The 24,553-nt window shown below is 40.8% G+C and overlaps 1 protein-coding gene across 14 annotated transcripts in view; it reads left to right on the top strand.

Annotated features, from left to right (window-relative positions):
* The window catches only part of ptprt (protein tyrosine phosphatase receptor type T), a 475,774-nt gene extending 451,649 nt beyond the window's left edge, over positions 1 to 24,125 (top strand). For all 14 annotated transcript variants that reach the window (XM_017723239.2, XM_017723236.2, XM_017723234.2 and 11 more), the window contains 5 exons: positions 1,353 to 1,484; positions 5,697 to 5,822; positions 9,818 to 9,981; positions 16,043 to 16,178; positions 21,219 to 24,125. In XM_017723239.2, the coding sequence (XP_017578728.1) occupies positions 1,353 to 1,484; positions 5,697 to 5,822; positions 9,818 to 9,981; positions 16,043 to 16,178; positions 21,219 to 21,272 (612 nt within the window). In that variant the 3' untranslated portion in view covers positions 21,273 to 24,125. The remainder of the gene's footprint in view (positions 1 to 1,352; positions 1,485 to 5,696; positions 5,823 to 9,817; positions 9,982 to 16,042; positions 16,179 to 21,218) is intronic.
* The last annotated feature ends 428 nt before the right edge of the window (positions 24,126 to 24,553 follow it).

Genomic DNA, 24,553 nt, shown 5'->3' with positions numbered 1-24,553 from the left:
TTAGAGGAAGATTCAATTATTTTCACTTAGACAATCAACAGAACATGTCAGCTGAGCGGGAGTGCCCAAACTTACCTGTTTGGATTCGGATCCCCAGATAATCTTCACTCTGTAAAAGGGTGTGGTGTTGAGAGCAGAGAATAGGAATGATCTGTCTGTGTAGATCCCAATAAGAGAAGAACGAATGCTGTACAAGCCGCTGCTTAGACCGCTGTTGGCATTAGCTGCCTGGTTACACCGACTGCATTAGCTTCGAGAAACTCGTTGGTTTGTTTTGATCCCACTTTATATTAAGCGTCTCTAATTACTGTCTAGTTACATGTCAACAACGTATGCAACAACACTGTGACTGCGATTGATTTAGTCACTGTTACAGATGAATTATGTAATTGCACAAGTGTATCTCATGCAATTCTCACATGCAATTACACAACGGTAATAACATAAATGTAACTACGTTGTAAACACTGGAAAAGCCGTTTGTTTCCCATTTTTTCCAGCAGTAAAAGGAAGTCTGTAATAACTTACATTAGGACATTATTTACACTGTATTTGCCAGCTTTCCTAACATTTAACTAGCATTTATGTTGCTATTTGTAACCAGTTTCAGCTTTAAGCCAGTCTGTAATGTGACAGAACAGCAGACGCCCCTTATCTTAAAATGTAACTGTTATAACATTAATTTAATGTATTGCATTTCCCCCAATGCAATGTCTATATGACCACTCCATTACCTACATAAGAACTACACAGGAACTGTCCACTTACTTTACAGTGTAACTTTAACACTACAGGAAAGTTCCTGTGTAGAAGTTACACTTTAATTACATGAGCCAAAACTGAAGTTGCTACACATGTGAAATTACATAGGCTGTACTTCTGTAATCCATCTGTAACACTGACTAAATCATCAGAAGTTACAATGTTGTTGCATATGTTGTTCATGTGTAATTATACAGTAAGTACACTTAATATAAAGTGGGACCTTTGTTTGTTATGACTGAGAAAAAATGCCAAGTCGATCAGGAGTTTCTTTTCAGCCGTCCAATAAACCATCTTCTGGTTCATTTCTTTGCCCACTGATGCACCAAAACAATCATTTGAAATGACGTCGTTCATTCTGATTCAACCTGTTTCACAAAGTTGAGACAGTTGAATCAGTTGCGGCCGAGTTTCAAATGAGTTGCAGCACACGTTCCGTGATGCAGCTGAAGCGACATTCAGTTTTAATGTCTTTTAAAGTCTTAACTGAAGTTGCATGAGACTTTGACCGTTTCACTGAAGCCAGCCTTAAAAGCTGCAAGACTGCTATTATTATAATCTTATTTCTTCATTTATTTATGTGTTTGTAGAGTCATAAACAACCAGCGGCCTTCATTGTGACGCAGCACCCGCTGCCCAACACAGTGGCCGACTTTTGGAGGCTCGTGTTCGACTACAACTGCTCCTCCATTGTGATGCTAAATGAAATGGATGCTGCACAGGTGTGTGAGATTTTTGACATTTGACCCTGCACCTCTGTACTCGCTGTCTGTCATTCCTACCAAACTGCCAGTGCTGTTTATTTTCCTTTTGTTCATTTGTTGCTAACCATACATGGTTTTTGAAAAATGTGGGTTAAAATGTTAAATTAGGGCCCATATTCTAAGTTTTGGTCCATTTTTGACCTTTATGTGGTTTTATGCCCCAAAAACACTCATAAATATTGCTGCAAGCGGCAATCTGCGGGGTCCAAGCACCAAGACGACATTGAGGACTTAAGCGGTGGCCTCTGGTCGTAGAATGCAGCAAATGTTTCGGGATTAATAAAAGATCTTATTTTGTAATGAGTAAGACCACAAGATGATACATCTGCTACAATCTACGCAACTCAGTTTAACATCCATGACAAACGAAATGGACCTTTGACCCTGCATTTCTGTACTCACTGCTTGTCAGTCCTACCACAGTGCCAGGGCTTTTTTGAGTCATTTGTTGTCAACCTTACAAGGATTTTGAAAAATGTGGGTTAGAATGGTAAAAAGGACCTATATTCAGCATATTTTTGTCCATTTGTGATGTTTGTGTGGTTTTATGTACCTAAATTAGTCATCATCCATTTTCCAGCCTCTCGTTATCCCTTAGAACTAATCAGGCTGTTTTTGTCAATGTATTTGGGACTAATATAATTAAATGGGCTCTGTTCTGATTGGATGTGCCTCGTTCAAAAAGCCACAGCATGAGTGGGAGGAGCTGAACCGCTGTAGCCAGGTAGATTTGTGACATCACAAAAACAAATACGGGCTGCATTTGCAGCTTAACTTCAGTAGATTAAACAAACTGTAGAAATGAGTGCACTGCAGAAAAATAGTATCTTTTCAAGTGAAATGATCTTAAAATCTAGTCGATTTATCTAATGTTTCTTAATTTTGAACTTATTTCTAGACATTATTTTCCTTGTTTTAGTTTAGTTGCCGTTTTCAAGCACATTTCGTACAACAAGCACACTTATCTGCCAGTATAGAAGATAATAGTACTGAAAAAATGACTTAAAAGAAGTAAAAATGTCTATCGATAAGTTAAATAATCTTAAATTAAGCTTACAACAATCTCAACAGGAGAAATATTAGATTTATTGATTAAATTTAAGATCTTACTTGAAAGGACACCATTTTTTGCAGTGTGTAGTAAGTAGAGGAGCTTTTGGACGTGGATCGTATGAAACATCTTCATTCAGCTGATAAGTTCAATACTGACTTTGTGAGCACTGACATAAGATCCCACCCTGAAAATGTAAATAAAATGATGAAAGAGGAGCAAAATTCAAAGGCAAGTCTTGAACAAGTCCTGACATGCAGGAGTTTTTAAAGAAGTGGACTAAATTACTGATGTTATTGAGTCCGTGTGCCCGAAACTGCCCTCCAGTGCAGCACACGAGTATCCATCAATACTGAATTACATTAGTGTCCGCTGATTGAAGTGCGTCTGCTCTGAATGCGGTACGCTGGAGCGGAGCTCCGAGGGGTTTCTCGGGGTAACTTTTCACCAGGAGGATCAGTTATTCACTTTTAGAGCATGACCTTCGCTTGTTTTTTTGATTAAGCTACGAGTGAGCCTGGCCTTTCTTAGATCATTTCAGTGAGATTTATGCCGATTAGGTCCATTTCTCCAGACCCGTTTCTTTCATAATTGATGAGTTCCTTGACTTCTTTCTCACATCTTCCTCTGATGCCTTTTCCCTTTGGTATGTTGTACAACCGTACGACCCGAGCGAAGATGAGATTTAGTTTCTGTGAGATATGCGTTCACAAGGCGGTGTCAAAAGTGATGAAAATGACAGAATGAAAGGAATATCATTGCTTCAGATTTCAGGAAGTGACTCCAACTTTTCATTGACACTACAGTCCAGTGTCTGAACATCACAGTCATCCAGCTTGACTCTGAATGAAGCATTTCAAACATGAGCCAAAGAACCTATAATTCTGTTAAATATTTAAAGATTGTAGGCAACTTTGATATTTAGGCCATAGGCCATCAAATGATGTTCCATAGGTAAATGAGAACTGTGTGGATTTGCTAACCATCTGCATTTACATCAGGACCATTACTGCTTTGCATTTGAGGACATTTATGACTCTGTTTCTAATGAGGTGGAATAAAATACAGTAAATTATTGTGATATTTTCAGCTTAAAAAATAGCATCAATACATAGAGGCCCTACTAATAGTGTTTATTATTTAATTATTAATATTTTTATCATGTATTAAGAGCATTGTTAAAATAGAGTACCAGATCATTTTTCTGTCTTTATACATAAGATGGTGCTTGAATCTGATTAGACCAAGGTTTCTCGAGTGCGGATGGTTGGACAGCGCAGTGGATAATACACTCGCATACATGCATATAAAAGGTTTAATCCCCTGTTTAGGCAGGAATTAGAAATATAATTATAGTATACTAATAAAGTATATAGTATACTAATTAATAATAAATAATTAGTGTACAGATGTTGTCGGCGTCACATCAGCTTTCCTTTCAGTTTCGGCTGTTTTTCTGAATTCGGCTGGTTGAGTCATGGGGTTTTGGGTGCTATCAAACCTGCAGTGGAGAGGTTCCAAGGGTGTTGTATCTCCTCTTGATGCTCCACATGAACAGGGATTATAGATCTCGTGTCTGATGTTCCTCATAGAAACCATGGAATAGTTCAGTAATTAGTCATTTAGTTCAAATCATTGGTAAAGACTTTCTCTTTTTTTTGACCATTTTTGGCCATAAATTTCGACTTTTACCGCCCCTACACTTTAAATGTATTTCCATCCAGATCGGCCACATCAGTGTCAAGAAAATCTCAGACCAAACTGCCTTCTGTTTTTCATCAAAGTCAAGATTGTTTTCGTCCTGTGTGGATACATTTCTCGGTGATTTTCCAGACATATGTTGCCTTGAGTTGCACAAAAGTGTCTCTGACCGTGACTCACCATGTTTAGCCTTCTTGTTCAGATATCCATATTACACACTTCCCAAAATCATCAATCAAAAAATGCTTTGGAAAAGCGTCTCAACCATTTAATTGACCAGGGCGGTCACTTTGTCTCCGTCCTCTCCACACTAGGAGAGCATCAGCAGGAGGAGAAGGAAAAGGGTTAAATGAATGAATTTAGATCAGGATCATTATTGCTTTGCATTTGAGGACGTTTGTGACTGTTTCTAATGAGGTGGAATAAAATACAGTAAAATATTGTGATATTTTCAGCTTAAAAATAGCATCAATACATAGAGACCCTAGTAACAATGTGCGAGGTAAGCGACTTTTATTGAGGGCAAATCCAAAATCAGGGTCATAACGGTCCAGGGTCAAAGAGCCGATACGTACAGCTCGTGGGGTCGACATGACAAACCAGAAACAAACAACAACAGGTATTCAAACAAAGCAAACATCCAACAGAGCAATGACAAAGACCGATACATTCATACAAAGACCAATACAAAGACCGGCCAACACAAGAGGCAAACACAGGGCTTAAATACACGGGACAATGAGGGACAGGTGAACACAATCAAGGGCGGAGTTACAAAACCAAAACAAACGCACATGGAGTGGGAGGAGCCAATCGTGACACAATGTTTATTATTTACTTATGAATTACTAATGTTTTTTTTTATGTTCTGTATTAAGAGCATTGTTAAAATACCATAATGTACCAAATCACTTTTCTGTCTTTATACACGAGATGGCGCTTTCTGATTAGACCAAGGTCTCTCTAGAAAACGGTTGAATGAATGAACATTAAAGCAACTACAGGTGTAAAGACTTTTAGATTTCTAGAAATGATGACCATCATCACTGTGACGAGAATCTCCGGGTTTGCCGAACAAACAACCCACTAAAAACTCGCTTGTCCTGTGGTAACTTCATTAATATCCAGACGTGAGAGTTTTATCATTCAGGCCAAGACTCCTAACATTAAATATGTAGGGACAAAGTCTGTTTCAGTGTCTGCTTTACAGATAGCATCTGCTAAACGTGAACGCTTGAGTTTTTCTGTTTTGCTTCAATACAAAAATGGAAGTTAAATGAACTTCAAACTCAATTTTGTTTTGGGGAAATCATTTGCAGTCAAAAGCGAGGTATCTCAATATGTCATATCACAGGTAACGTCTGGCTCTCGGGTGTAACGTAACAGATTTGCTGTGACTTGTTTCCTCTTCTGTGTAGCTGTGCATGCAGTACTGGCCCGAGAAGAGCTCATGCTGCTACGGCCCGATCCAAGTGGAGTTCATCTCCGCCGACATCGATGAGGAAATCATCAATCGGATCTTCAGAATCTGCAACATGGCCCGGGTAGGGTACTCACACTAAAGGACGAGAGGGACCATACTGAGAGCAAAGTAGTCTGATGAAACTTGATCTAGTCACCAAAGTGGCAGCTTGTCCATTGATCGGCTGTGTCTGATGTCCTGCTGTCACTCGATCCTCCAGTGATTCACAGCAAGGTGCTGGGAAATGCCTGATTGAGCTAAACACCCTCTTAAGAATAACATTAGCTTACAAGCACAACTAGGAGTGGGAGCTTTCTCTGGTCATCTCTCTCTGTAAGAGCTGGAAAGTGGCAGTAGTTCTTTTAAAATCTCTGGTTTCCTCCTCTAAGAGGGCTGTGAGGGGAATCTGCAGTGGGGAACCATGAAATTTAGAGCTGGACCTTCAATTCAGGAGCTAAATGTAATAACAGAGGTCATAACACAAGGAAGAAACACTCCCTTTATACAAACTGCTGCTGGCAACCCTACAGGATTGTTAATAGTTTGTTAATGCTAGTCTAACAGCAATTTGGGCAGTCGTGGGCTGGAGGTCAGGGAACCAGCCTTGTGACCAGAAGGTCGGCGGTTTGATTCCCAGAGCCGACAGTCCATGACTGAGGTGTCCTTGAGCAAGACACCTAACCCCCAACTGCTCCCCGGGCACTGCGGATTGGGCTGCCCACCGCTCCGGGCAAGTGTACTCACTGCCCCCTAGTGTGTGTGTACTCACTAGTGTGTATGTGGTGTTTCACTTCATGGATGGGTCAAATGGGTGAAATTTCCCCATTTGTGGGATTAATAAGGGTCAATTAATCTTAATTTAAATGAATGTGTTTGGCAGTTCTAGATTAAATACAGTTATCTAAAGCTTCTAAAAACATTCAGTGTTTTACTTGAAGCTTGTGACAGACGTAATAACGTATTTTATATCATAGATATAAATTTAACAGTGGCTCTTGCAGTAGAGAGCTCTGGTGCAGAGCTGCTGCAGCTGTTTTCCATTTCTAGCAGCCCACTGATTAAGTAACCCCTCGTATTCAGTAGTCAGTGGTGTATCTAGAACTCCAAGAACCACTAGAGTATCACAAATACTGGTCCCACCCATTGCAAATCAAAGCATGATTGGTTAATTCCACTCCCATGTCATAATTATGTTGATAGTTAATCTAACATGTTAGGACTTCTCTTCAGCTCCTGAAGTCCTAACCAATGGGAGTGCAGCTTGGCTGTATCTACCTGAATACCACAGAGAACAGTCCATCTGTCAGGCATTTCAGTTCTTGTTTTCAAATAAAACTTAACAATAGCTCAACAATGGAAGCTAATAGCTCCCATTCAAAAGAGTTTGGATGAAAAATATTCAAAAACCTTAGTAATGTAGGCTGTGGAAATGGAATTTATAGGTAATATTTCATTAATATTGATACAATTTTGTCCCATTCAGATTTAGCTGAAAAAGTAGGTGTCGGTACCCAATTAGATTTCAGAATTAGATTTTTCAGAGAGGAACCCTCAGAACCTTCAAGGCATTCACATAAAGTTTATATTTTTATTAAATTGAGTCATACTTGCATTAAACTCTGCACTAATTTTGTCTTATTACTAAGTTTTAGGTGTAAACAAAAGGGTGAAATTCTAGAACGATGTAGATAAGCAAGTTCTCCCATTGGTTAGGGCTTCAGGAGCTGGATTGAAAGTCTCACACGTTAGATTAACTGCCAGCATAATTAGGAAGTGACAGGATTACCAGTCTCGTTTTGTTTGGTGACTAATTTCAGGAGCAAAAATGTCACGTCTGTAAGTTTTAGATACGTCACTGAGTATGAAGCGTAGTCTAAGCAGTGTTTCCAGTTAGTTGTTAAGAATGTTAAACAGCTCTTCACTCTCACTGTAAAACTGATGCATACAAGCTCAGATTATATGATATTGTCTGTTACAAGCTTCAAAATAAATAAAACAAATGAAGTGACTTTTACAAGGTTCAAATGTCTGCGTTTGGTCTAGAATGGCCAAAAAATGTTAATAAGAATAAGTTAATAGCTTAGAACGAACATAGAACTAGAATCCCGTAGGGGTGCTCTCTGAAAAAGCGTCGTCGTGGAGGAGTTCCCTCGTTTTTTGACCAAGTTTTGACATTAACGGCTCGACTCTGAAGGCCTGGCTGTAATAGTCACAGCTCAGCACTGCTGTTTGGCCTAAACAGTGCAAAGCCGAGTAAAGCACGTTCAGTACGAATACCAGTTGAAAGAAAAAGAGAGAATAAAAGAGGGAAATCTTTCGATTTTACACCAGAAAGACTCTGAAAATGAAAGCAAACGAGAAAAAAGGAACAAAACGCGTCAAATTAGCCTGTTCCAGGCCCAGCCTTCAGCATCACTTAACCCAACTCACACGTCTTTCAACCTGACTCGCTTTGCCGTCGCACATATGAGCGTTTGGGTTTTGCGTCTTGCTCAGCCGAAGCCGATATAAACGGTGGATGGGACGTTCTTAGGCTTCTTACTGCTACAATAACTCCCATTAGTATTCATTACTGAGGCTCCATGTGATTCAGCAGCTAAACAGTGCTGGAAATCCTTCCTCCTTCCTCCCTCTCTCCTCTCCTCCTCAACTGCTGGTGACAGACGAGATTTAAAAGCTGGCTAATCAGCGCGGGGTTGCCGGCTCGGCGTGAAAACTCACACCGGCGTCACAAATTTGCCATGAAATGGCTCCATCAGCGCTGAGCAGCGGGTAATGCGGCCTGCGCTCAGCCACCGCCGCCTGCACCACGGAGCACTGGCGTCTCTGTATGGGCTTTTCCAGTGAAATTAGGTTAAATATGGTCAGTGTACACTACAGTTCATAAGGTAATCATATGAACAACTTTACAACATGACTGCACTCTTAAAAAAGAAGGTTTCTTCAAGGGCTCTTCATTAACAGCAGTGGTTCTATGCAGCTCTATATAGAACCATTTCTTTCTTCAGCACCTTTTTTGTGTTGTCATTTTATCTAGTAAAACTATTTTAGTCCATTGGCACATAATGCTTCTCGTTTTTTATTGTCAAAATTGACATTTTTCCATTTCAGCTCGGTTTCCAGAGAGAAATTGACTTCTGTAGGCGGATATAATATCATATTTATATTCAAGGAGCATCTGGATGATGCATCATGTGATAAATCATCAGATGATGTCAGATGTAGAGGTGGGCATTAACTCATACATTTAGCTATTTCCTCTCGCAACGCCCCCTAGTGGCCATTTCACCAGCAAAACGGAAGTCAACTTGTTATGTTTTATTAATATAAACAAATAACATTTTTAAATTCAAAATATAATTCAAATGTATCTTTTTTTAGTTCTATGTCTCATCTCCGTTGTTGGTGTCAAAAAACTTGTTTGCCATTTGTGTCAAATTTTCAGGATGAATGGACTGAAATGGTCCAAAATTACTCGGAAAAGCGAATTTATCCACTTACTTCCATTAAAAGTTAAAAACGTTTTTCCTCGTCCTGTAGGTTACCTTTTTTGGAGATATGAGGGTTTGTTCCAACAGTAGCGATATTACAATTCAAAGCTGAACCGAGGCTCCAAAATAGGCTGAAATTGCATTTTACTGTGAAAAAGTACAATTTTAATGGATTTGTTATTGTTATTGTTATTGTTATTGCTATTGCTTCTACTCAAGTGTATCAGTGAGTAAAGTGATCATTTAGTCATTAACGAGCATTGCTAACCTCTATTTCAGACAAAAAGGGGTCGAAATATTCCAAATATTCTTTGTCATTTATACCATTGCTAGCCACGACCAAAAACAACGTTATTGATTTTTTTATTGATACTAATAAAAACGTTGGTCATGAAAACGATCATATATCATATAAATCAGTAGGACTAAAACAAACTTTTGTAATTGTATAATTGTTTGAATGGACAGTGATGCTGAAGGTGGTCATCCGAAGACCCCGAGGATGGTGATAGTGAGGATAATGACTGGGCTGAATTTTGCTGCAACATAACTTTCTCTCTCTGTCCCCATCTCTCTCTCCAATTAGCCACAGGATGGCTACCGGCTGGTCCAGCACTTCCAGTTCCTCGGCTGGCCGGCGTACAGAGACACCCCACTGTCCAAGCGCTCCATTCTGCAGCTGGTCAGACGGCTGGCCAAGTGGCAGGAGCAGTACGATGGGGGAGATGGACGCACTGTGGTCCACTGCCTGTAAGTAAAGACCCTACTTAACGAAACATTCAGACAGAGAGTCACAAATATCCAATTACTAGATATTATATCATCACAGTAGGAGCAAAGCTTTAAAGTAAACCTCACAGCTCCTAAAGGGAAACTTAAGAGAAGGAAGAAGTGTTCGGAACCTTAATGTGTATCAGCTGAGGTTTTTTTTTTTTATGTTACTCCATTTACATTTTCCATTCATCATAAAATAAAAACATAATTAATGAGTTATGAGTTTTTATATGACAGCACCAATATATCATATAAGTTCTCCTTATAACGTATAAAGCTCTGCACAGCCTGGCTCCTCAGTACTCGGCACAGCTTCTTCATCTGTATGTCCCATCCCGCACTTTGAGATCACAAAATCTAGGCCTCCTTCATGTTCCTAGATTTAAACTGGTTTCTATGGGTGGTCGATCGTTTAATGTAGTAGCTCCCAAGTTATGGAATACCATCCCACAGTCTATTCGGAATGCAGTCTCTCCGTCTTCATTCAAATCTCTGTTAAAGACTTGTTTTCACTGTGTGATCTCTGTTCCGTGTACACTTGACTGTTTACCTGTCTCGTCCTTTTGTTTAATGTATTGTTTAATGCGTTGATGTTCTTTGGTTGTAAAGATGATGCTGATGATATACAGTATGGTGCAAAAGTCAGAGACCACTCTTCATTTAATAAGTTATTAATCATTCGCTGCAAAAATGACTATCTTATCAAGTGAAATGATCTAAATCCAGTCAATCTATCTAATATTTCTCATTATGAGATTGTTGTCCGCTTATTCTAAGATCTTCTAGCTAATTTCTAGAAACTTGTTTTAGGCCATTTGATTAAGCACGTTTATCTCGCTATGTTGGCAGATCGTTTTGCTGGTTTCAAGCTCGTTTCTTACAGCAAGCACAATTATCTGCCAACATAGTGAGATCATTTTACTCAATAACATGACTTAAAACAAGTACAATATGCTTGGAAATCAGTTGAATAATCTTAAATTAAGCTTTCACCAGTCTCAACAGGAGGAATATTAGATTTATTGCCTAGATTTAATATCATTTCACTTGACAAGATGTAGTGATGTTTTGCAGTGTTTAGAAGGAAGAGATTATCTATAAGTTAATCTACTTCCAAAAGGAAGAAGGGAGTCAAAGTCAAATAAGGAGTTTCCAAAACTGCAGTTCAAAAACTGATTAAAAGCTCCAGAGAAAATGAGGCTCCTAACAACCACCTGGAAGAGCTGGTCGACCCCAACACTGCCCCCATCAGATAAACAGCACTGAAAGCTTTGATCTCTGAGAGAGGAGAACATCAAGCTGCTTCAGATCTGAAAACATCCACAGGGGTTTCTGTCCATCCTTCCACTGCGAGAAGACCACTCAGCGCTGTGGGTCTGAAAGGACGTGTAGCTGATCAAGAAGAACCTCACTGAGAAAAGGAGACGGACACATCAAACAAAGAAGCTCAACAATGGACCGACCACCCCAGAGTCCAGACCTCAGCACCACTCAATGGGTTTGATTAGTTCAGGAAATCATCAACCGGCTTCTAAGACTGAGCTTTGGAGGCGTGTCTGCAGATTCTTTGAGGAGCTGAAAGTGAGGCTCCTGAGAAGAACGGAAGCTGGAATGAAGATAAGAGACTCACTGAACACTGAACTCTCACACAGCTGAGAGGAGAGGTAGCTGTTTTGTCTGTGTGGTCTCTGACTTTTGCACCATACTGTAAGTTCACCTCCATCAGCCGCTGAGCAGAAGGCCTCGTCCTGTTCCGCTGTCCTCATGCTCCCTGCCTCTCTTTTTTTCTCCGTTCCTTCCTTCATCTCTCTCTCCTAATTCCTCCCTGTTTCATTTCTTCGAACACGTAGAAACACCTGAGCCGAAAACAAATGAAGCTGAAAATTAGTGAGTCTTGGTGGGAGAATCCGTGGCTGATTGGTGGCGAACTGCTTCGACGGTTAACACAGTGTTGATTAGTCCATGCCGTGTTTTGCTCTTTTATTTCCCTCCAAAACACAAAAACAACCGCGTTTGTAGCGGCTCACTGATGCCAGTCCAATCAGGCTTACATTGATTTCCGGCGAGTCCTGTGGGGTGTTTTGAGAAATTGGTCAGGCTGGAAATCCATTGCCACACTTTGTGTGTGTAGAAAACACAGAATAGCTAATATATATGCAAAACTGGATTACTTATAGATTTGGTACGGAAAAGGCATTTTCACGACTGACCCTCATTACTAGTGTAGTGGTGCGTATACACAGGAATACGGCGTATACCAGTTCTGAGGAGACTGACGTGCTGTGTTAAAGAGCCTGACTGATATATTGGTTTGCTGATTATATTGACTGATATTAACATCTTTCGGTTTTATAGGTATCGACAAAAATATTTTAGTCATATCAGTCAGTAAAGCGTTGTTTAACTAATATATCATCACTGTTGGACAAAAAAACTCGCATCTCCGTTTGTTAATGTTTTTCATGCCTCGATATGATTTCAAAAGCTTCCATTTACAATGTGTCAAGGTTTCATGATAAATGATCCAATAGAAATGGTGAAAAATAAAATTGTTATTTTGACTTACATGTAATATTAAGAATATTTTCTTCCTCCTCCTGTAAAGTTATTTTTTGGAGATGCAACGTTTTTGTTCAGACAGAGACAATATATATTTTCAATATAAAATATGTTGGTTGATATCTGAATTTCTGAGTTTGTTTTTTGCGTAATTCGGGTCCTACCACATATAAACAAAGCATCTTCTGCAGTTTGTGGTTGACTTTGACCTTGAGAACAACGACTTTACATTCATGACCGTGTATAACTCGTGATTTCTATCTTGGGTTTCGTTGCTTTCTGCTGTCATTCTTATTTGCAGCTGTTTGACTCTGATAACGTTCAGTAAATTAAGCAAATACATCCAATAAAGTCATGATTTGAATTCATGGAAAAGCATTAGAGCCATTTCTGACCATACAAGTAAGAGCTTAACTCATATGGAAAATAAACAAATTAATCAAGCAAACAAATAAATACATACATTTTCCTTTTAACTTTCACACTTGATATATGTAAATGTGTAATGAAGGAGGTGTAGAAGAGGAAAAAAACAGAAAATGTTTTCATATTTTGGTGTTACAGCCATGTGCATAAGCACGGATAACCTAAAGATTGCATTTTTCATAGAATTAAATAAATATAAATTAACCATACTGTAAAAAAACATAATGTGCCAAAACTTAGATTATTATTATTTTTTTGTTAAATTATTTGCCAACATCCATCCATCCATCCATCCATCCATCCATCCATCCATCCATCCATCCATCATCTTCCACTTCTCCGGGGTTCGGGTCGCGGGGGCAGCATCCTAAGCAATGAGGCCCAGACCTCCCTTTCCCCAGCCACTTCCACCAGCTCTCCAAGGGGGATTCCGAGGCGCTCCCAGGCCAGCTGGGCGATATAGTCACGCCAGCGTGTCCCGGGTTTTCCCTGGGGTCTCCTCCCAGGTGGACTTGCCTGTGACGTCCAGGAGGCATCCTAAACAGATGCCCAAACCACCTCAGCTGTCTCCTCTCGACGTGGAGAAGCAGCGGCTCTACTCTGAGTCCCTCCCAGATGACTGAACTTCTCACCCTATCTCTAAGGGAGAGTCCAGACACCCTGCGGAGGAAACTCATTTCGGCCGCTTGTATTCACAATCTTATTCTTTCGGTCATTACCCAAAGCTCATGACCATAGGTAAGGGTGGGAACGTAGATCGACCGGTAAATCGAAAGCCTTGCCTTATGGCTCAGCTCTTTCTTTACCACAACATAATGAGACAATTTTATGATTTAGTTAAATGATCTTAAATTACAGAAATCTAAACAGGAGAAATATTGATTTATTGATATTTAAGATCATTTAACTTGACAAGACACAATTTTTGCAGTGTAGAAGATGGTAAATTGTGGCCATGAAGGAATGCGCATGGTCAGCAACAATATTGTGGCATTCAAGCAATGATTGATGGTTTTGGTGGTTTTGACGGCCCCAAGTGTCCCAAGAAAACCTTCCCCACCCCATTACACCACCTCCACCAGCCTGGACTGCTGAAACAAGACAGGTTGGGTCCATAGTTTCATGCTTTTGGCACCAAATTCTGACCAGAAATCTAGTTTAATCAGACCAGGTCACATTTTCCCGTCTTAAACTGTCCCGTGTTGGTAAGTATGTGCCCACTGCAGCCTAAGATCCAAAATCCAAAATCAGGGTCATCACGGTCCAGGGTCATAGAGCCAATACGGAGAGAACGGCATGCAGACATGACATAAACCAGAATACAATCAACAACACAGAGATCCAAACAAAGCAAGCAAACAAACAGACCAATACATCAAACAAAGACCGATACAAAGACCAGCAAACACGAGGGGCAAACGCAGGGCTTAAATACACAGGGAAAACGAGGGACAGGTGAAAACAATCAGGGGCGGAGTCACAAAACAAGGGGCTGGACTAAACCAAAACAAAAACACACATGGACAGGACTGGGATGGGCCAATCATGACAGACTGTAAAGCCTGGCGTCGTCTCATGTGGTGCAACTGTCTAATAATTTATCGCAACATCAGGAGGTTGTGAGTTTGAATCCCAGCAATATCACCACTGTCCATATCCAGAAGCCCAACAGGAAAACATGCCATATGGAACTGTGTGATAAAAGAAGCGCCAGCTAGTGGAGAACCTGAGTGAAAACCACGTTCAGTTTTGTTTTTCTAACTGAGATACAGACCTAAAAACAGTAGCTGGGAGAAGTTTGAGTTGTGTGAACTCTTGCGTCCTCAAGTTGAGTCAACTCAGTAATCAGTTACTATATCACTTTTTACAGTGTAGCCTTTCTGTCAGCTTGAACCAGTCTGTCCATTCTCCACTGACCTCTCTCATCGCCAAGGCCTTTCTGTCTGCAGAATTGCAGCTCATTGGATGTTTTTTCCTCATCGCTCCATTCTGACTGACTCTAGAGACTGCTCTGCATGTGCACAGACCTTTTCACACAGAATACAGTGTTTAAGATTAGCATTACATTTTGCAGAATGTGCTTCTGAGCCAAGGACACACAGCGCTCTTTTCATCCCGAGCTTTCCGAAGGCGTCACGAACCGCAGCCTGGCGTACACAAAAGATCCGGGCAAAATCAATCCGCTAACATCTTCATTATTCACCCAGCACCGTCTGAGCCTTTTTTAATATATGACAACTCAAAAATGTGTTTCTCCTGAATTATAACGTTCGTAGGTTTTGTTCTCTGCTGCTTCCCCGTAATCTGTTCACCTTATTTCATTACTATCACTGCCTGTAGAGCTGTGTTCACACCATTAGTGTGAATGTGTTCTGTAGACAAGTGAGAAATTATTGAACAAAGCTGTGCTGAGGAAAAGAGAAATGATTACCACCGAAAGGTTGGCTATTACAGCTCACGCTGCGCATTCGATACAATACATTTCACTACATATTACGCTGCTGACAGGTCTAATGTTTTGTCCGATATAGCCGGAGAGGACCGGCCTGAGGTCGGTTTCGCCTCACTAGTCAAAGTCTTTCCTCCCTGCCATGTTTTATTTAGCAGACGCGCTGCTCTGCGTTGATCCACTAGTTGGGGAAATTGTCAGAGGGTACTCTCTGTGGTAATGAGAATGACCGGAATGCTAAAGTGTTGCATAATACAGATATTTGGGTACTTACAAGGATTAGGGAGCAGCTGCGGAGTTGATGGGCAGGCTGGTCATTAAGGTGTAAAGCTAATTGTGTGGTCTTTCTTTTTTGCCCTTTATTTTTCCCTAATAAACTTTGACCAAAGGCGAACAGCGGCAACAAACTCAGCAGTGAAACAGATGCGCAGTTTGAGTCACTGTTCAGAGGAGTGAAAATGCTCCATGGCCTGAGAAGGAGAATGTATGGCGTGACCAGTGAGTCATGCGACTCTCAGAAACCCACATGTAGCCCAGCAGAACCTGTGGAGGAGTGTGGTTATGCGCTCTCACGCGTCTCTGACATCTCTCTCCTCTCTAAAGGACTGGTGGAGGGCGAAGCGGGACGTTCTGCGCCATCTGTAGCATCTGTGAGATGATTCAGCAGCAGAACATCATTGACGTGTTCCATACAGTGAAGACGCTCCGAAACAACAAGGCCAACATGGTCGAGACGATGGTGAGTGATCCGAAAAGTGAAAAGTGAGGGATTCAGAGGGGTTTGGTGTGAAATGGTTCAGATGTCTTTACAATGGTGGTGATAGGAACGAGGCGTTGCCATGACTACAACACAGATATAGACACTTTATTTACCAGAACCTCCAGAGAACCTACACGAGTCTTCTGAGTTTATGTGGAATGTCTTTAAAACACTAAAATCTAAATTAAAAGAATAAAAAATCTCTTTATTGCAATTTTTTTTAACTAGGGCTGACGATTTGGAGAAAATATCACATTGTGACTTTTCTGACTGAAATACTGACTGAATTTAATTTGCAATTATTTTCCATAAATTTAGGTCAGGCCTGTTTTTTTGGGCCGAGGAGTTTAGAATATCCTCCTTTTCTGGCAGGGGGCTTGACTGTGAGTGTACTGAGCCAGACTGCCAGTAAGATTGTGGTTGTGATATCACAACGCATGGAGGTTTGGTTGCCTCCGACTGGTTTAACTCAACATTTCACAAGCTCTGTGTTATTAGGCTGTTTTCCCACTTAAAACTTGATCATGTAGGTCTATAATTTGTTTTAAAAATGCGATTTGAACATTGGACTCTCTTAAATTACAATTTCAATATAATATCTATAATATTTCCATCCTATTTTTCATACTACTACATACAGCTACTGCCATATCCGCACAGCCCAGCATCATCCTCATATAATTCATTTGCTGTGTTATTATAGAAGAAATGTGAAATCCTGGTATTAATTAACAGTGTAGACACATTAGGTACCCTCAGTTCCAGGATTTCCTATCTGTATCAACATTAAAGTGTTTTTGCTTTCAGTTCCTCAAAAGAAATCTTGCCATATATGGAAAGTGAGATGTTTCTCAGGATTTTAATTCTCTTGCCATGTTTTTTCTCACTGCTTTGTACTTAAGAGCTGTTCATACACATAAATCACTCTGAATTTGGCTCCTAAATCACATAAAGCTGTGCACACAGAGTTGTGCGGTGCAGAAAATCAGCTGCATTCATCATTAATTGTGCAAAAAAGCACTGGTGTGGATTATTTTCTACATTGTTTACTGGAGCCGCACATGCTGGGGAGCAATGTTTACAAGAACATTCAGTATAACTTACACAGTGGTATTGATGTAGATCCTCAGCACTCGCCGGATTAAACGATTAATTAAGTAATAAGGGGTGTTCAGGAGGTGTCGCGTGTAATTTCAAGTAGATCTTGCGCAACACGATGGTTCCTTGAGCATCCTCAGCCTGGCTGTAGAGAATAAGAGCCGCTTTTCAGCTCCTGAAGAAGGAAAAAGGAGATAATTAGTCCTCTTTGCTTCTCGCCCCAGAGACTTGCAGCTGCGCTTCACATCACAGTTCCTGCCACTCCAGTTCAGAGAAAAGCGACTTGGGTCTAATAGCTGGCCATTGCAGGTGCAATTAGACATCTGTCCTTGCACCTTTTTATAGTGGTAGCACTCAAACCATTAAGCTCAATTTCCCACAAAACGCTGCAGAACCAGGCAGCTGTGTACCAGGACCAGGCAAAAAGTTAAGGACAAGAATAGAAAGAACCCTGTGGTCTGAAAGAAGGACCCAGACAACGCTGGCTATTTTTCCTTTCAAGAAAATCTTAGTTGTTTTCATCAGCGGTCATGAGTATTTCTCACTTCTTGTTGCTCTTTTAGTAAAGCTTATAGTTCTGCTTACAACCATGAGTTTGGTATATAACCGCTTGCATGGTTAAATGGTTCTTTCCATGGTGAAATGGTTCTTCAGACTGATATAGAATGCATTGTATATGGTTCAAATAGCAGTAGAGGTCTGTTATTGTTACAATGTTAAGCTTTTAACAATAGAAGAACCTTTTTTGGTGCTACATATAGAACCAATTTCAATTGGGAGCAGTCATGGGCTGGAGGTTAGGGATCTGGCCCTGTGACCAGAAGGTTGCCGATTCAATCCCCAGGGCCGACAGTTCATGATTGAGGTGTCCTTGAGCAAGACATCTAACCCCCAACTGCTCCCCGGGTGCCGTGGATAGGGCTGCCCTGGCAAGTGTGCTCACTGCCCCCTAGTGTGTGTGTTCACTAGTGTGTATGTGGTGTTTCACTTCACGGATGGGTTAAATGCGGAGGTGGAATTTCCCCGGTTGTGGGATCAAAAAAGTATCACTTAACTTAATTTCAAAAAAGGTGCAAAATAGAGCAACATACAACACATTCTCCGTCAATCTGTAGAACAATTTCACCATGCAAAGAATTACTTAATCATGCAAATGGTGTTCATGGTTCTATGTAGAAGCATTGACTTTGCCTTGAAGAACCCTTGAAGAACCATCGTTTTTTTAGAACTTTCTCATACTGTCATTAAAATGCATATTTGTTTCTATCAAACAAAGCATAAGATATATAGCACCGAAAAGGTTCTGCTATTGTTATAATGTCAAGCTTGTATACTTTTTGGTGCTATAAAGAACCCTTTATAAGTGTTCACTCACCCATACAGATCATTGAATTCAGGTATTCCAGTCACTTCCATGGCCACAGGTGTATAAAGCCGAGCCCCTAGGCCTGCAGACTGCTTCTACAGACATTAGTGAAAGAATGGGTCGCTCTCAGGAGCTCAGTGAGTTCCAGCGTGGTACCGTGATCGGACGCCACCTGTGGAACAAGTCCAGTCATGAAATTTCCTCACTACTAAATATTCCACAGTCAACTGTCAGTGGGATTATAACAAAGTGGAAGTGATTGGGAACGACAGCAACTCAGCCATGAAGTGGTCGGCCACGTAAAATGAGAGAGCGGGGTCAGCGGATGCTGAGGGGCATAGAGTGTAGAGGTCACCAACTTTCTGCAGAGTCAATCACTACAGACCTCCAAACTTCATGTGGCCTTCAGATCAGCTCCAGAACAGCATAGAGAGCTTCATGGAATGGGTTTCTATGGCCGAGCAGCTGCATCCAAGCCTTCCATCACCAAGCGCAATGCAAAGCATGGAATGCAGTGGTGTAAAGCGCCACCACTGGACTCTAGAGCAGTGGAGACGTGTTCTCTGGAGTGACCAATCACGCTTCTCCCTCTGGAAATCTGATGGATGAGTCTGGGTTTGGTGGTTGCCAGGAGACGGTATTTGTCTGACTGCATTGTGCTGTGGATTATGATGTGGGGGTGTCTTTCAGGAGTTGGGCTCGGCCCCTTAGTTCCAGTGAAAGGAACTCTTAAAGCTTCAGCACCAAGAGATTTTGGACAATTTCACGCTCCCAACTTTGTGGGAACAGTTTGGGGATGGCCCCTTCCTGTTCCAACATGACTGTGCACCAGTTCACAAAGCAGTTCCATAAAGACGTGGATGAGCCAGTTTGGTGTGGAAGAACTTGACTGTCCTGACCTCAACCCAATAGAAAACCCTTGGGATGAATTAGAGCAGAGATTGTGAGCCAGGCCTTCTCATCCAACATCAGTACCTGACCTCACAAATGCTCTTCTGGAAGAACGGTCAGAAATTCCCATAAACACACTCCTAACCCTTGTGGAAAGGCTTCCCAGAAGAGTTGAAGCTGTTATAGCTGCAAAGGGTGGGCCGACATCATATTAAACCCTATGGATTAAGAATAGGATTTTATTCAAGTTCATATGCGGGTGAAGCCAGACGACCAAATACTTTTGGAAATATAGTGTATATAGAGCTGCATAACGCATTCATATTTTTATAAAATAAGTCATTCTTTTGATGGTTTGAGCTGAATTTAGAATTTGTATTATTTTATTAAATCCATGATTTTCTTTCACTGAGTATGGGATTACCAATCTCTATAATTTCCCCAGATTTCCCTGGATAGCCCAGATATAGCCAGTGTTATACAACAGGCGTCACACTTCTGAACAATAACATCACACTGTGCCCCTAAATAATACATAGACTGGCATCAGGCTAGTAAATTTCCCTCTGGGATCAATAAAGGATTCTGATTCTGATTCTGAAAGTGGGCTCATTCAACATAAAGACTGCCTTATGAGAGGAGCTTTCAAGATATTTTGTCTTCCATCACCAAAAATATTCAGTAGATCTTGTCATGAATTTGTGGATTAAGGGTCAAATCAAGCTCCATTTTAGCTGTAAGGCTCGTCTTCGCTGATAGGTAAGATAAAGGGAGGCACACTGTTCTACAAAGCCGAGGTCGGCTTCTTATTCTTTTTCCACCTTAAATAGTGCAGCAGTTCAAACAAAAAGCTGCGGAATAATAAAATGGTGCTCATAAGAAAATGCTGCACTATTTAAAGTGGAACTGTAAAATTCGAAGAAGAAGCTGGCGAACAGTAAGCCGACTTCAGCCTCGTCCATTCGGTTATTCCGTTACTGAGATGCTTATTCGAGCAGGGCTGCTGTTACTGAGGGGCTCTGAGTGGGAGAACTATAGAAGGTAATTCACTCTGGAATTATTCCTGAGCCGACTGTAAAAACTATAGAAATGACAGATTCATACTGGATTAAAATCTCAACGCTCACCAGTAATCATGTACCCAATACTAATCCAGCTCGAATAGGGCTTTAAACACCACCTGCTGTCTCTTATACAATGTAGACTGAAATACTAGAAGATATTATTGGGTAAAACATCTGTGTATATGAGAAAAGGATGTTCCACTCACTGAAGCGCAAAAGGTCCTAGGACAAACATCCTGTACCATTTTTTAAATTGTTTGACCTTGAAACAAACGGAAAAAAGACAAAACTGCAGACTCAGTTGATTTTTTAAAATCACAATTTAACCTTGAATTCGATTATTTAACTATCCTTAATAATTCTCTTTTAAATGAATTGTTCAATCATATTTTAATTGTTTTTAATGCTTTTTTCAATTGTTTAACAACTGTTTTCCCTTGTGTAAAGCACTTTAAATGACAGCAGTGTATGAAAGGTGCTCTATAAATAAACTTGCCTCGCCTTGCAGAATGGAAACTCAATGTAAACTGGATGGATATTTATGAACAGAAGGCCGTGTGCTTCAGAAGTCTGAATGAATCTTTCTCCACTTGTGTTTAGGAGCAGTACAAGTTCTGCTATGAGGTAGCTCTGGAGAGCCTCAGCTCCTTCTGAGTGAGGGAGAAGCCAAGAGGTGAAGAAGAGAAAGAAGAGAGGAAGAGCAGATGTCGCCTCTGAACGCCACCTTTCAGACTCCTCTGGGTGCCTCCCTTTCTTCTGTTAAGGGCGCGGGAGGCAGAAACAGAGAGAGATCACACCCTCGTTGGGATTTTGTGTAAAGTATTGTATAAAGAAGTTATGAATGAAAAAAATACAAAAACAACCTCTATTGGCCATTTCTCTCCATTTATTTTTGTCAATGTCCAGCATCGAAGCCTGAATCCTGGACCGTGAAGTGATCTTGTACAGTTCTTTTCCTATTTCGATATATGCCTTGAATGTTGTCCCATTAATGTAGAGGAAAAAAAAAAAACAACAACATGGAAAACGGTGAAAAAAAAATCTTTCTATATGCCAGCTGAGGAGAACCAAATAGACTTTTCCTAAGCTTCTGTACAGCTTCTGAAGAAAGAGGAGTCAGTGCTTCAGTGCTTAAATGAGTTTGAAAAGAAGCTTGATATTTTTGTTATTCTGGCGGTTTTCGTGGTTCCTGTCTCTTTCGTGCATCCTCACGCTGTCTGCTTAATCATGGACACTGAGAGCCTGCAAACGTTGCAGGTGGCAGGTTTTCAGCTGAACTCTTTGTTGAAGCTTGGACCTCTTCTGAGCTTTTGTTTTATAGCTCGAGTGCGTTCTCAGCAGCTGTAGCTCTGATACCTTTCCACTGTTCCTTCTGGGGACTTCTGTTCCGGTGTTACGGGAGTGACGTGAACAGTGAAACTTCAGTTTGACTGTTTCTGGAGAGTCTTTCATTGAATCATTTGCACTTTACTTTGCATGTCTTTTACCTCCAAATCCGAAATGTATTTGTGGATCTTGTTGATTTTGAAGTGCCATATTCGACTGCAACCAAATTACAGATCATGGGACAAACAAATACAGTGGAAATGTACAGATGGGTGACAAATTAGAGGAAAAAAACTAAATAAACTACTAAGTTGGGAAACATAACCTGCTTCTAGCATGATGCAGTTAACCTCCAGGGAATTAAGGGCATTTTCCTGATTCTTGTTAGATTGTTTTGGTGCTTGAATTGGGTTTAACAAAGTCAGTAGTGGACTAAGTAGCAAACTAGTAGATAAATGTTCTCTTCATCGAACTTTTTACACACCTCTCGCGTCTTTGTCTGAGGTGAGGGTTTCCAGCGTGATGGTCAGTCCTTAGTGATTACCTGAGTGTCCATTGGTCAGTTTCACTCAGAATGTAGACGGATATATGAGCCCACAAACTCCACACGGTGAGAGGCAGATGACGTGTATCTCAGCCCCTCTTCATAGGCTCATAACTCTGGATGTGAGTTTCATATGATCTCGAGATTAGATGGAGCGGAAAGAGCGGCTCTACAGTTTGAACTGGATTTCTGAGCTGAATCCTCGCAAAGATATTAATAGAAACACCAAGAAACATTTCATTTGACTTGGCAGCATGTTCGTCGACCCCAGAGGATTAAGCAATTCCACCATGCCATGTAGCAGGCTGGTAAATACTATCCTCCACTTGGGTTTAAGATGATCAAGAGGGAAAGATCTAAGCGAATTTTCAGGGTTCGGATGGAAGCTCAACACTGCTCAACTGGCCCCCAGTGTTTCAACAGGAGCAGTGCCTAAAGTGACCTCTGCTTTAAGATCTATGGGAAAGACATCAGTAAAAAGGGCTGGGAATGGTGAGCATGATGCTTGTCCATTACTGAGAGAGAATGTCAATGCCAGCGAGAACAATCCATCCACAACTACATAGAAGAGGATATTTTAGTAGAGCTGCAGTGCATAAGCCCCTCATTACAAAGACCCATGACCATCTGAAAGGTTGGTGGTTTAAAAACCATAAGCACTACTTTATAGAGAGGTGGAACCAGTCAGGTAAGTCCCTCTTCACCAAATTCCCCACAAGTGGGTGAGAGCATGTGCAGCGTACACCAGGCGAACAGTACGGGCTTGAATGCCTACATGCGAAGGGAGCGAATAAGTGGCATTAAGATTAGGATTGGAGTATAAAATAATACAAATCACTTGCTGTGGTCTTCATAGTCATCAAATCTTGACCCAATTGAGCACCTCTGGGCGTGATGTTTGCTCGCATTCTCCACCACCATCGACAAAACACCAACAGAGGGACTCATTTAGAAAAGCTCTGTTCCACCTCTTCAGTACAGTTCCAAAAACATGTAGAATCTATGCCAAGCTGTTCTTTACACTTCATGTTGGTTTTCCCTTTAACTTGTCACCTGCCTAAATCTAGTAAACACCAAGGCCAGTTTAAAACAGGTACCCAAATGAAGAGTTTGCGTGACGTTTTGGTCGAGAAGCTTTCTTTTTCCCTCAGCATTCTGACAGACAATCCCTGGTTGTCTTGATTTTTTCATGTGCAAGCAAATCAGATCTTTAGGTCATTAAGTGTTTTGCACGAAAACTGTGACTCTATTTTCATTTTTTTCTACGGTACTTCACAGAAAATTGCCAGAATGTTATTTCTTGTCACAAACAATGAAGGAATGACAATTTCCACCTGAAGTTGAGTCGGTATGCTTTGTTTGGGCAGAGAAGAAATTAAAATAAGAAAAAAATAGGTTATGGTTTGACAATGTGAATGATTTTGATTATCTTTTGTTGACCTCGTCACTGAAGGTTTCATAACTGCACTGTGTTTATTCTTTCTCTTTTTAGTTCTCTGCTTTTATTGTATTTGTACATTTTTATTTGTCATTTCTTTGTCTAGCAAAGTGATATTTTAGACTTGGTGATTCAGTTGCCATGGTGGTTCTGTTGTTCGAAGTTGTGATAACACCAATAAAGGGACCAAAATGTTGAACGGCAGTGTTGTGTTAATGAACTTCTTTCTGGGACATCAGGGCCACTTAGGCTAGGTCCAGAAATATGCCCTATACTGGGGTCAGCAACATGTGGCTCTTTTCCTGCCCTGTTGCGCCTCCACAGCTGAATTAGATTAGTAGGTAATAATAAAATAATCCTCCTCTACAGTAAAATAAAGCTCTGCTGATCCTTCAACACAGTTTAACAGTAAATGGTCTTAAACACTGGAGTTAATGTAGAACTGCTGATTCACCCTTTAACCCTGAAGATCAGCGCAGACGGCTGGTCACCATAGCAACACTGACAACAGTCTCGCCCAGCTAGTAGCTATGAAATGGCAAAGAGAGAGATTTAAGACGAACATCAAGAATTTAGAGACAAATGGATTCATTTGCATTTATATGCACTCCAGCTTGTTTGTGGACA

Source organism: Pygocentrus nattereri, chromosome 26 (assembly GCF_015220715.1).
Source record: "Pygocentrus nattereri isolate fPygNat1 chromosome 26, fPygNat1.pri, whole genome shotgun sequence".
In the NCBI taxonomy this organism is placed as follows: domain Eukaryota; kingdom Metazoa; phylum Chordata; class Actinopteri; order Characiformes; family Serrasalmidae; genus Pygocentrus; species Pygocentrus nattereri.
Note: the sequence above shows the minus strand (reverse complement) of the source record. Positions and strands in the feature narration are given on the sequence as shown.